The sequence below is a fragment of the Nothobranchius furzeri genome, chromosome 12, assembly GCF_043380555.1.
Source record: "Nothobranchius furzeri strain GRZ-AD chromosome 12, NfurGRZ-RIMD1, whole genome shotgun sequence".
In the NCBI taxonomy this organism is placed as follows: Eukaryota; Metazoa; Chordata; class Actinopteri; order Cyprinodontiformes; family Nothobranchiidae; genus Nothobranchius; species Nothobranchius furzeri.
In genome coordinates this window covers 56361907-56375288 of record NC_091752.1, presented here as the reverse complement: position 1 = coordinate 56375288, position 13382 = coordinate 56361907, and the positions used below count along the sequence as shown (strand labels likewise).

The 13382-nt window shown below is 42.6% G+C and overlaps 1 protein-coding gene across 7 annotated transcripts in view; it reads left to right on the top strand.

The window, feature by feature from the left end:
• The window catches only part of cep112 (centrosomal protein 112), a 186984-nt gene that overhangs the window by 20364 nt on the left and 153238 nt on the right, over positions 1-13382 (top strand). For 6 of the 7 annotated variants that reach the window (XR_011515758.1, XM_070542735.1, XM_070542731.1 and 3 more), the window contains 2 exons: positions 6802-6849; positions 6974-7039. Coding sequence is in view for 6 of the 7 variants with exons in the window: in XM_070542735.1 (XP_070398836.1) it covers positions 6802-6849; positions 6974-7039 (114 nt within the window). In the remaining variant the exon portion in view is untranslated. The remainder of the gene's footprint in view (positions 1-6801; positions 6850-6973; positions 7040-13382) is intronic. The other variant, XM_070542734.1, reaches the window with a different exon arrangement.

Here is a 13382-nt window from a genome sequence, read left to right as displayed (position 1 = left end):
ACGATTTTAGGACGCAGAAGCACTGCGAGAGAAAAGTTTTACTGCTTATCGGGGCGCGTAACCCGAGCGGAAACCGGAATGACTCCTTAGCTCTTCGGCTAAGCTTGTTAATGTCTGGAGCGACCAGAACTGAAATTTGCCCGATTAACCAAACGTCCCTTAGCGACGAGGTAATATTCAGGGTCTTTAGCGTTCCCACTCTGGGGTGGCGACACGCCGTCCAGCGGGTTACGTCTTACAGCCAGATTAATATTCAACAGAACTATTACTGCACGCGAGGTTCACCGGGAAAAAAAAACAATGTGGGGATCAGTCGCTGCGCCGAACGGAATTATATCCGACGGGGAGTAAAATCTTGACAATCGCATACAGTTTCAAAACCCCTGCGACAAAGGGTTTCCGAGAGTTTGGAGTTTTAGTTTCACTTCTAGGCGAAGGTAAAATGGCTTGAAGGTAAGCGGCTAGCTTTTAGCTCGCTACAGCGGTTCAGAGCGGAAAGTTAAATTTCCGACCTGAAGAGTTCAGAGACGCGATGTCTCGTCAAAATGGACAGAATATAGCGAAAGATCCGACTCACCCAGCCTCTCACCGAAGGACGAAGATGGGAAAACTCACAGGATTTGCTTAATTTGTGGTTAATTTGTGATCGGAGATTCTACTGAACGACTTTCCCCCGGACGTCTCCAAGAGGAACGAGTTTAGTGTAGAACAACTTCCGGTTTTTCAAAATAAGACATCAAAGTGAAACACAGAGAAAACGCGTAATTTTGTTAAAAATTAGCTTTTAGATGGAATAAATTGGATATATCGCAGATATAGAAGTCTGGATAGGCTCGCCAAACTGTAGCGTTATGGTTTATGCTCTTTTATGAAAGAGGAACCATTCTACATTTTAATTTGTGATATTAATTTTATTAAATTAATAACCAAATTGTATAGTTTTAAGAAGACTCAAAGGTTGTTTTCATCGATAAACTGTCGATAATATCCGTGGGTCTGTGTTTCAGTTCAATGAAGAAACAAGTTTGACAATTAAAAGTTTTAATTCTTCAAATTAAACTAATGATTTTGTAATTGACAAACAGGAAATAACAATCAACATTGGCAACTTTGTGGGACAATCTTTAACAGTTGATATGCTGTTCTTGCTCAAATAGACCTTGTGATGAGTGTGTGAAGATTGAATATGAGGTGAGCTGAGTGCGGGTGTGCATCTGATTTTGCTTCAGGAAGAAACAGGTGTCTGAGTGAAAAGTGATGGTTTGAATAAACTTAGGTTTAGTTGGAAAAGATGCATCAAAACGCTATCTGTCGTGGAATGCCTCACCGTATTTGGACTCCCTGTTGGACCCGGGACGTCACCTTAGGATGATGTTTCATCCAGGGCACCTTGGCTGGCAAAGAAGACAAAGATGCGCCACGAACCGGTCCAGAGTTGCCCTCGGTACACGTTGATGGTAAAGCGTTTTGTCGATGCGCTTTCTTAAGTTTAAAATGGTAAATGGTAAATGGCCTGTATTTGATATAGCGCCTTCTAGAGTCCTGAAACCCCCCAAGGCGTTTTACAACACAACCAGTCATTCACCCATTCACACACACATTCACACACTGGTGGGGATGAGCTACAATGTAGCCACAGCTGCCCTGGGGTGCACTGACAGAGGCGAGGCTGCCGAGCACTGGCGCCACCGGTCCCTCCGACCACCACCAGCAGGCAACGTGGGTTAAGTGTCTTGCCCAAGGACACAACGACAGCGACAGACTGAGCGGGGCTCGAACCTGCAACCTTCCGATTACGGGGCGAGCACTTAACTCCTGTGCCACCGTCGCCCCTTCACTCAGAAAGGGGCGACGGTGGCACAGGGGCGACGGTCGCCCCTTCACTCAGAAATCAAAGACTCTGGACGAGTCTGCGTTAGCAGTTGCAATTCAGCTGTCTTGTCTGGCTTGGCAGGAACAGCGTGAGGGGGGGGTGGGGGGGTGGAAAGGAGCCGGTGGGCTCCGTTCCCCCGTTAGCGGTTGTTCACACGTCCTCTCTCTTTCGTTGTCAAGCACGAACTGACTCATAAGACTGCAACTTACCAAAAGCCTTTCTCTTCTCAAGGCAAAACGTGTACGTCAGCAAATGTGTTTTGGAGTTTACTGTGAGAATCTGTGTGTGGGTGTGTTTGAGTGTGTGTGTGCTTGAGTGTGTGTGAAGGTCGTTAACAAACATCCTCAAACATTATTTAATTAAGTATGGATTATATCCATTATAATTACCCAAAGCATAAGAATCATTCATTTGATTAAAACACATTTATAATGAGCAAAATGATAATGATTATTCTTTATCATTAAAATAGAGAAAAGAAAGTTTACGACTTGTTATGACTACATTTCCTGGGAACACATCTTCTGGTCCTGCAGGTGTTCAGATGTTATGGTTTCCAGCAGACTCTTGCAGACTTCATGTCTGCAAAGGTCTCAATCTGTGGGTGAAAGTTCTCAGCGACCCAGCTATTGACCCAGCCGAGTCAAATGACCTTTTGCACAGAAAACCCATATTTCCTCACTTTACACTATCTATCTATCTATCTATCTATCTATCTATCTATCTATCTATCTATCTATCTATCTATCTATCTATCTATCTATCTATCTATCTATCTATCTATCTATCTATCTATCTATCTATCTATCTATCTATCTATCTATCTATCTATCTATCATCTATCTATCATCTATCTATTATCTATCATCTATCTATCATCTATCTATCTATCTATCTATCTATCTATCTATCTATCTATCTATCTATCTATCTATCTATCTATCTATCTATCTATCTATCTATCTATCTATCTATCTATCTCTATCGTCGACTTATCGTCTACTTATCTATCTATCGTCGACTTATCGTCTACTTATCTATCTATCGTCGACTTATCGTCTACTTATCTATCTATCGTCGACTTATCGTCTACTTATCTATCTATCGTCAACTTATCTATCTATCGTCGACTTATCGTCTACTTATCTATCTATCGTCTACTTATCGTCTACTTATCTATCTATCGTCGACTTATCGTCTACTTATCTATCTATCATCTACTTATCTATCTATCGTCTACTTATCTATCTATCGTCTACTTATTGTCTACTTATCTATCTATCGTCTACTTATCTATCTATCGTCTACTTGTCTATCTATCGTCTACTTGTCTATCTATCGTCTACTTGTCTATCTATCGTCTACTTGTCTATCTATCGTCTACTTATCTGGTGTTGGGTGACGGGGGCAGCAGCCTAAGCAGAGAGGCCCAGACTTCCATCATCCCAGCTACTTGGGCCAGCTCTTCTGGGGGAATCCCAAGGCGTTCGCTCGCCATCCGAGAGACGTAGACCCTCCAGCGTGTCCTGGGTCTTCCTAGAGGTCTCATGCCATCTCATAGGTCTCATAGATCTATCTATCTATCTATCTATCTATCTATCTATCTATCTATCTATCTATCTATCTATCTATCTATCTATCTATCTATCTATCTATCTATCTATCTATCTATCTATCTATCTATCTATCTATCTATCTATCTATCTATCTATCTATCTATCTATCTATCGTCTACTTATCTATCTATCGTCTACTTATCTATCTATCGTCTACTTATCGTCTACTTATCTATCTATCGTCTACTTATCGTCTACTTATCTATCTATCGTCTACTTATCGTCTACTTATCTATCTATCGTCTACTTATCGTCTACTTATCTACTTAGCGTCTACTTATCGTCTACTTATCTACTTATCGTCTACTTATCTATCTATCGTCTACTTATCTATCTATCGTCTACTTATCTATCTATCGTCGACTTATCGTCTACTTATCTATCTATCGTCTACTTATCGTCTACTTATCTATCTATCGTCGACTTATCGTCTACTTATCTATCTATCGTCTTCTTATCTATCTATCGTCTTCTTATCTATCTATCGTCGACTTATCTATCTATCGTCGACTTATCTATCTATCGTCGACTTATCTATCTATCGTCGACTTATCGTCTACTTATCTATCTAGCGTCTACTTATCGTCTACTTATCTATCTATCGTCGACTTATCGTCTACTTTTCTATCTATCGTCGACTTATCTATCTATCGTCTTCTTATCTATCTATCGTCGACTTATCTATCTATCGTCGACTTATCTATCTATCGTCGACTTATCTATCTATCGTCGACTTGTCTATCTATCGTCGACTTGTCTATCTATCATCGACTTATCGTCTACTTATCTATCTATCTATCGTCTACTTATCTATCTATCGTCTACTTATCTATCTATCGTCGACTTATCGTCTACTTATCTATCTATCGTCTACTTATTGTCTACTTATCTATCTATCGTCGACTTATCGTCTACTTATCTATCTATTGTCTACTTATCTATCTATCATCTTCTTATCTATCTATCGTCGACTTATCTATCTATCGTCGACTTATCTATCTATCGTCGACTTATCTATCTATCGTCGACTTATCTATCTATCGTCGACTTATCGTCTACTTATCTATCTATCGTCTACTTATCTATCTATCGTCTACTTATCTATCTATCATCTACTTATCTATCTATCGTCGACTTATCGTCTACTTATCTATCTATCGTCGACTTATCTATCTATCGTCGACTTATCTATCTATCGTCGACTTATCGTCTACTTATCTATCTATCGTCTACTTACCTATCTATCGTCTACTTATCTATCTGTCGTCGACTTATCGTCTACTTATCTATCTATCGTCGACTTATCGTCTACTTATCTATCTATCGTCTACTTATCTATCTATCGTCGACTTATCTATCTATCGTCGACTTATCGTCTACTTATCTATCTATCGTCTACTTATCTATCTATCGTCTACTTATCTATCTATCGTCGACTTATCGTCTACTTATCTATCTATCGTCTACTCATCTATCATCTACTTATCTATCTATCGTCGACTTATCGTCTACTTATCTATCTATCGTCGACTTATCTATCTATCGTCGACTTATCGTCTACTTATCTATCTATCGTCTACTTACCTATCTATCGTCTACTTATCTATCTATCGTCGACTTATCGTCTACTTATCTATCTATCGTCGACTTATCGTCTACTTATCTATCTATCGTCTACTTATCTATCTATCGTCGACTTATCTATCTATCGTCGACTTATCGTCTACTTATCTATCTATCGTCTACTTATCTATCTATCGTCTACTTATCTATCTATCGTCGACTTATCGTCTACTTATCTATCTATCGTCTACTCATCTATCTATCGTCTACTTATCTATCTATCGTCTACTTGTCTATCTATCGTCTACTTGTCTATCTATCGTCTACTTGTCTATCTAGCGTCTACTTATCTGGTGTTGGGTGACGGGGGCAGCAGCCTAAGCAGAGAGGCCCAGACTTCCATCATCCCAGCTACTTGGGCCAGCTCTTCTGGGGGAATCCCAAGGCGTTCGCTCGCCATCCGAGAGACGTAGACCCTCCAGCGTGTCCTGGGTCTTCCTATAGGTCTCATGCCAGTTGGAAGTGCCTGGAAAATCTCACCAGAGAGATGTCTATAAGGCCTGAGCCACCTCAACTTGCTCACCACGATGAGGAGGAGCAGTGGATCTACTCTGGGCCCCTCCTGGATGACTGGTCTTCTCACCCTTTCTCTAAGGGAGAGCCCAGACACCTTCCGCAGAAAACTCTTTTTGGCCGCTTGTATTTGTGATCTCATTCTTTCAGTCACTACCCAAAGCTTGTTACCATAGGTAAGGTTAGGAATGTAGATCAACCGGTAAATCAAGAGCTTTCAGCTTTCTCTTCACCATGACAGACCACTATAAGCCCGCATCACTGCAGACACAGCTTCAATCACCTATCGATCTTGCGCTCCATCTTCTTTCCTTTGTAGCCAAGTATTTCATCTAAATGACCAGAAGGTATCTTTTAACTTACAGGCCAAACTTCTATATAAAAGACAATCTGACAGATTGACCTGTATAAAGATCTGAACCATATTTCTTTCGTGCATAGATGCAGTAGTAATTCAAAATAATAACTACTGTTACCTGGAAACTCATTTCTTTTATATTGCATCTACTTTGGATTAAGGTTATGTTGACGGTACCATCTCAAACAACAAGGCTCTTTTTTTAAATATCAAAACTATAAAAACCCTACTCACTCTCCCTTCCCCCCCTTATGTCCATTTTTAGCTCCTACAGATGGCCTCAATGCATCAGAGAAAAATCCTGTATGACGCAGGGACTTTATAGGAACATAACAAACCGCAGGTTGCCACATATTGTTGCAGTTTGCACCACAACTAGTGAGCTGCATTGATGTAAGGTTGTGACCAGTTTATACTTTCAGGTCTCTTATGTTCCATATTGTAATCAAAGAACATGCTGAGTTGCAGTGTTGGGCCAGGATGTATACACATTTGTCTCTGTCTGACGGTAAACAGAGGGGCAGAGCTTACAGATTAGCGGTCCTTAGTGTTGACAAAAGGGACTGCAGAAATGGGCTGTGAGCGGAAGCATAGCTGACCACACACACAAAGGCCTTGAAGTTGCATGACGGCTCCGTCTCTCTAAACAGACAAGAGTTGACGGAAGAGACTTCGGCCACGAAATTGGGCTTTGATGTGCTTTCCACATTGTTTAAGACAAACTCGGGGTAAAGAATAGATTCTGGTAGTTTTTAGGCTTTGTTGAGAGCGGAAGAGGTAAAAAGAGAAGTCTGAAGTGTTCCTGTTTACTCTTTCAGATCGAGAACCCCAGGTATTTAAGAGAGAATCCCATTCCCTTTTGCCCAGTAAGTTGTCCGGGGCTCCATTGTGGTTTATTTATTGTTTGTTAGATAAAAGTAATGCCTTTGAGCTCCTCAATTTTCTCATCAGCTAATTTTCTTCTTTTCTCCTTCTCCTTTATCTCCATAGATGTTGACATCAAGCTTTGAGAGGAACAACACATTTGCCAATGATCACGACCCACAAAGCAAAGAGGTATGCAACTGAATAAGAGCTTTAGGAAACCTAATACCTAAAATCTTCTTTGTTTGATGAATCAGACTTCCTACATGGCTGTTATTTTTCTCCATATCCAAAGGCGGTAGTAGATGGTATTTATGAGGCAGCCATTCATATGCATTCCCATGAGCCTCAAATCCTTGCCTCTTACTGTTGAGTACACTCAGCATTTGTATGAAAACAAGTGTGGAACACATTCAGAAGACAAAGCTCCTCTAGCATTAGAAACCCCCACAGCCATTTACAAACAACCATGTACATGGATTGGATTGTCAAAATGGCTAAGGCTTCTTGGAAGACAAAAATAATATCAGTGTTTTCCTCCCCCTTTTTTTTGTGGATTTAGGCAGAAAATCCTATCCTGAAAGCATGCTTTGAAGTCCCCTCTGCCCCTCCCCATCGCTCCCAAACCACCAGTCATTCCTTCCACTGTGCACCTTAAATGCAGTGTTAAATATAAACAGAGCCTGACTCCCCTGTAATTGTGATGGCTTTTCATATCTGCTACAGTCAGTTGGACAGCTCCACAGTGTGAGGGAGGAGGAAGCAAAAGAAGAGACATGACATTGACAGGAACTGTCTGTTTGTTGACCTTTCTGGGGAAAAAGTCACTTTGTACATCTCTACCAAATCTGGTGAGGCATCTGAGCTTTAGTAACACAGTAACACCATTATGGAGACATTGAAGCATGCTAGCATCGACTCAGTGTAGCTTAATATCATGTTGCCTTTCATTTACCTGTTAGTCACACCTGAGCAATCTGCCATCTGATAAGTTACCGTAAACTATGTAAAGGTTAGCAGGTTAGCTTTATTGTCAGATGGTAGTGTCTCTCTGCTTTGTGTTGACAGCTACAGAAGAAAATTAAATCAAAGCAATATGCATTTACCTGCCTTTCATTTTAAAATTTAATCTTATTGGAAAACTCCCATCTTGTCAAGTTTAAAGCGTCTCCAATATTTGTTCCTTAATTTTGTTAGTTTTAAAGTTACTACATAGTAAAATGAGCATTACCATCACCAGTCACATTGGTGGAACAATGGTGGTAAATGTTCTTAGAGTATGCTGCAGTAGACCTTTGGACTGGAATATAATTGTGAAGAAGAAGAAGAAGAAAATATCATTTCTATAGCGCCTCAAGATAAAAATCACAAGGCGCTTCACAAAAATAAAAAATGTAAAAATATAAAAAATAATTTAGAAAATGGTTAAAGGGACTTTACGGAGTTTTGAATTTTTTATGCTTGCGATTGCCCCCTCAGGCCAAATGCGTAACGGCAGCTTCAATAGTAGGCTCGTGCACGAGGCGCGCATGCTGTACGTGCACACTCCTTAACGAAAATAACAGCTGAGACAGTCAGCTCTGTGTGTGTGTGTGTGTGTGTGTGTGTGTGTGTGTGTGTGTGTGTGTGTGTGTGTGTGTGTGTGTGTGTGTGTGTGTGTGTGTGTATGTATGTGTGTATGTGTGTATGTGTGTATGTGTGTGTGTGTGTGTGTGTGTGTGTGTGTGTGTGTGTGTGTGTGTGTGTGTGTGTGTGTGTGGCCCGAAGGACAGGAGAATGCGCAGCTAATTAATTAAATAATGTGGTTCTGTACCTTTCTCTTCAGCACAGCCGACAAAGGTTTAAGATGGGTCAGTCCTCTTGCATGCTCTTGAAAAATTGTTCCAAAATGAAAGTTGAACCCACATCTTTTTTATCTGTGAATTCAATGCCGTTCGGCGAGTCTCAAATAAAAATTTGGGAATCTTACTGTAAAAAATATACCATTAATGTAAAACAGAGACTCTAAATAAACTATGTTCACATCCAGAATCGAACCCGGGTCTTTAGCACGAAAGTCCGATGACTTACTAGGCGAGTTACCGCGCCAGTGACATTGCTTGTATCTGTACCATTTAAGAATGGTTCAGGGGGCTATGCCTGAGCGTGAACGCGCATGAAGCAGCCTGCTCGACCCGAGCGGCTTTCTTTTTCTGTGATTTTACAGAAAAATAGGCAATCACAGTAAAAATGCCAGGGCTCGTTTTACAGGACCAGGGCATTGCAGGAGAATGTATCAAGAAGAAATTTATTATTTCTATACATGTTTTGGCTGTCAAACTTCCATAATGCCCCTTTAAAAATGTTTAAAAATGAGCAAAAATAGACAATTGTGATTAAAAAATGTTAAGAGAGAGAGAGAGTAAATGGGAAAGAGGGAAATCAGTGGATCCTGAGGAAGGTGGAATAGGTGGGGAGAGCAGAATAAAGAGAGAGTGGTGAAAAAGGTCATACAAAAGCCACTTTGAACAAGTGAGTCTTCAGCTGCTTTTTAAAGGAGACCACTGAATCCACTGATCTCAGGCTCAGGGGGAGAGAGTTCCAGAGTCTGGGGGCCACAGCAGCAAATGATCTGTCACCTTTGGTCTTAAGCCTGGTGCGCTGCACAACCAGTAGGTTTGATAAATGGACCTCAGGGACCTGCTGGGGGTGTAGGGACTAAGAAGATCACCAATGTAAGATGGTGCTTGTCCATGCAAGGCCCTATAGACCAGAACCAGGATCTTGAAATGAACCCTGAAGTTGACTGGCAGCCAATGAAGCTGGAGGACAAGTGGGGTGATGTTGGTGTGTTTGGAGGACTTGGTCAGAAGCCGAGCACAGGCATTCTGAACCACCTGTAGACGGTTCAGGGAGGTTCTGCTCAGACACGTGAAAAGAGAGTTACAGTAGTTTAAGCGTGAGGAGATGAAGGTGTGGAGAACTGTCTCAAGTTCAGAGCAGGACAGAATGGGACTCAGCTTAGCAATGTTCCTGAGATGGAAGAAGGAAGAGTGAACAAAAGAACTGACATGAGAATCCAGGGTGAGAGCTGGGTCAAAGGTCACGCCAAGATTCCTAACGGAGGGTTTGGTGTGAGAAGCAAGCTGACCAAGAGAGTCTCTGACTTTGGGAACCAGCTTGTCTGGGGCACAGATGAGGATCTCAGTCTTATCTTCATTCAGCTGAAGAAAGCTCCCAGCCATCCAGACTTTGATAGAGTCTAAGCAGGTGTGTAACAGCTGCAGCTTAGACATCTCAAAAGACTTAAAGGAGATGTACTGTTGGATGTCATCTGCATAAAGATGGTAGGAGATTCCTTTGAATTAGCTCAGGATGTGCTGAAGAGGAAGCAGATAGAGGAGGAAGAGCAGAGGCCCCAGCACAGAACCTTGTGGGACACCATGGGTAAGGGAGGTGGTGGAGGACCTAAACTTGGAGACGGCCACAGAAAAGGAGCGCTCAGAGAGATAAGGGAACCACTCCAGAGCAGTTCCTGATAGGCCTACCTAGTCTCTCAGCCTCTCCAGTAGCAGGTGATAGTCAACAGTGTCAAAGGCTGCAGTCAGGTCCAGCAGGACCAGAACAGAACAGTCCCCTGCATCACTGTGAGTCAGAAGGTCATTAGAGTCCCTAAGAAGAGCTGTTTCAGTAGAATGAGCTCTACAAAAACCTGACTGAAAGCTATCATAGATGTTATGTTCATCAAGAGCAGCTGTGAGTTGTTTAGCCCCAACCTTTTCCAAGATCTTGGAGATGAACGGAAGTTTAGAGATGGGGTCTGAAGCTGCTATGAAGAGAGGGGTCAAGACTCGGTTTTTTAAGAAGCGGGTGGATTACAGCATTCTTAAAGTAAGCAGGGACCTGACCAGAAACCAGAGAAGCATTAATTATAGAGAGCACGCTGGGACCGATGGACTGAAAAGCACTTTTAAACAAAGATGAGGGTAAGATGTCGAGAGGGCATGCAGAAATCTTCATAGAGTTAACTACTTTGGTTAACTCAGGCAAAGAAACAGGAGCAAAGCTATCTAGGATGATGGGCCTGGTTGGAGTCGGGAGAGGCAGCGGTAAGGCTGAAGGAGAGATGCTAGATCTAACCTTATTGACTTTGTCCACAAAGAAAGACAGAAAGTTCTCAAGTCTGCAACAGAGTGGATGGAGGCTGTAGGAGAGGCAGGAGAGAAAATGCTGCTGATGGTGTTAAACAGCACCTTGGGGTTCCCTTTGCTCTGGGACATCAGGTTGGAAAAATAGGAAACCCTAGCGTCTCTGACTGCAGAGTTAAAGGATGTCAGAAGATTCTTTAAGTGCAGCAGATGGACGTGGAGATGGGTTTTCTTCCACAAGCGCTCATTTTTTCTGCATTGGCGCTTTAGGCTGCAAAGGCTGTCAGTAAACCAGGGAGTAGGGTTCACTGCAGGAACTGATCTGGTTCTGACAAGACAGATATTGTCCAGAATGGAGAGGCAGTGCTCATTAAACTGAGAAGTTAAAGAATCTGGGTCATTATCAGAAGAACAGGGTGGATCAAAAGCAGAAGAAAAGTTGCTAGCTGTGCTCTCATTAAGAAAACGAGAACTAACCATACGGCGAGCGAGAAAATGCAATGGTGATCTGAAATATAAAGGTCCTCAGGACAAACACTGTCAGCATTTAGACTCAGGGTACAAACAAGGTCCAGAGTGTAGCCCCTGGTGTGTCTGGGGCCAGAAACATGCTGGGTAAAGCTGAAGGAGTCCATAAGGCTGGAGAAATTCATGGCAAAGTGATCAGAGGGATTATCAACATGGATGTTAAAGTCACCAACAATCACCAGTCCGGACAGCTTCACAGTGGAGGATAGAAAGTCACTAAACTCCTGGAGGAAAGAACTGTTTGGACCAGGTGGACGATAGACCACAGCACAGTAGAACGGGTCCTTACGCCCGACTTTAATCAGCTGCACTTCAAAGGAAGCAAAGTGACCAGAGTTTGTAGAGCTACATTGAAGATGGTCTCTGAAAACAAAAGCTAGGCTTCCACCACGACCAGAACCCCGGGGCTGGCTAAGAAAAGAATAACCACTCGGGCAGAGTTCAATCAGACCAGAATAATCAGATGTTTGCTGCCAAACTTCAGTCAGAAACAGAAAATCCAGGTTTTTAGAGATAATTAAATCATTGAGCAGGAAGGACTTATTGTTAACTGAGCGGGTATTTAATAGAGCCATGCTGAGTGAGGTGGAGGAAGCAGAAACTACAGAAACAGCTGGAGTTAGTGGTTGTAAATTAGCAGGATTAGATCCACAGTATTCATAAAAACCACTCAGGAGGAGAAACCACTGAGGAATAAGGATAAACCGACCTTAAAAAACGTGGACGGAGAACCCGTGCCGCAACGCGGCCTGGCGGGAATGCGGAAGTGGCGCTCAGGTCGCCAAACAAAGGAAAATAAGCTAGAAGATCACGCCGATGTTTCCTAGATAAACCACACTTTAAGAGAAGTCTTATTCTTACCTGAATTCCTGCTCGTTTACCTCTTTTCCTCCGACGTTTTCCCGGGACCGGATAAACATTGCTGGAGGCGTCCTGGTAGGAATCATTTGGCTCCGGGCCAGCACGCCGATCAGGTATACAAACAGGAAGGCACGTCCTTGGTGCATCTTGGGCAATCTTGAACGAACGGAAGGACAAAAGAGTCTGGCGATCATAGGAGATGGTAGCAGGGACACTACTGAAGAGGATCACAGACAGGAGCACGGCGGAAAAGAAGAGGTTAGTGGAGAAAAGTTTGAAAAAGTGGTTGGTGACTGCGGCTAAGCCAAGCACAGGTGCTGTCTTGTGCCTAAATACCACCTTCAAAAGCTCTATGCCGATTAGCAGATTAATAAAGTAAATGTGCAACCTGTCAATACTGAAACACAATTGATTTTCCTTTCATTTGTTTGAGTGAATCTCTTGCTTGGTGAAGGAACCATTGTTGGCCGAAAACAGGACCCTTAAAGGTGAAATATGGAACACGAACACCAACGCGACATCTAGTGTGTGGAGGTTGTAGCTGCAGCAAGGTTTCCAGTGGTATACCAGGTTTACTGTCATTAAGTAACATTTTTTATTTGGGTCCATCTGTTGTAGGCTTCATCAAAACTCACTCTTAGATCATTTATGGTCGCTCCTCTTCTGAGAAGGATAACAACATCTTCCTATAGTTGGAACACACCCTCAGGTCACCCTTCTTAAAGATGGGGACCACCACCCCGGTCTGCCACTCCACAGGAACTGCCCCCGATGACCATGCAATGTTGCAGATACGTGTCAACCACGACAGCCCTACAACATCCATAGCCTTGAGATACCCAGGACAAATCTCATCCGTCCCCGGGGCTCCGCCGATGTGTAGTTGTTTGACTACCTCAGCAACTTCTGCCCCCAAGATTGGACAGTCCATCCCCAGGTCTCCCAGCTCTGGTTCCTCCTCGGAATGCGCGTAGGTGGGATTGAGGAGCTCCTCAAAGTATTCCTTCCACCGTCCGACT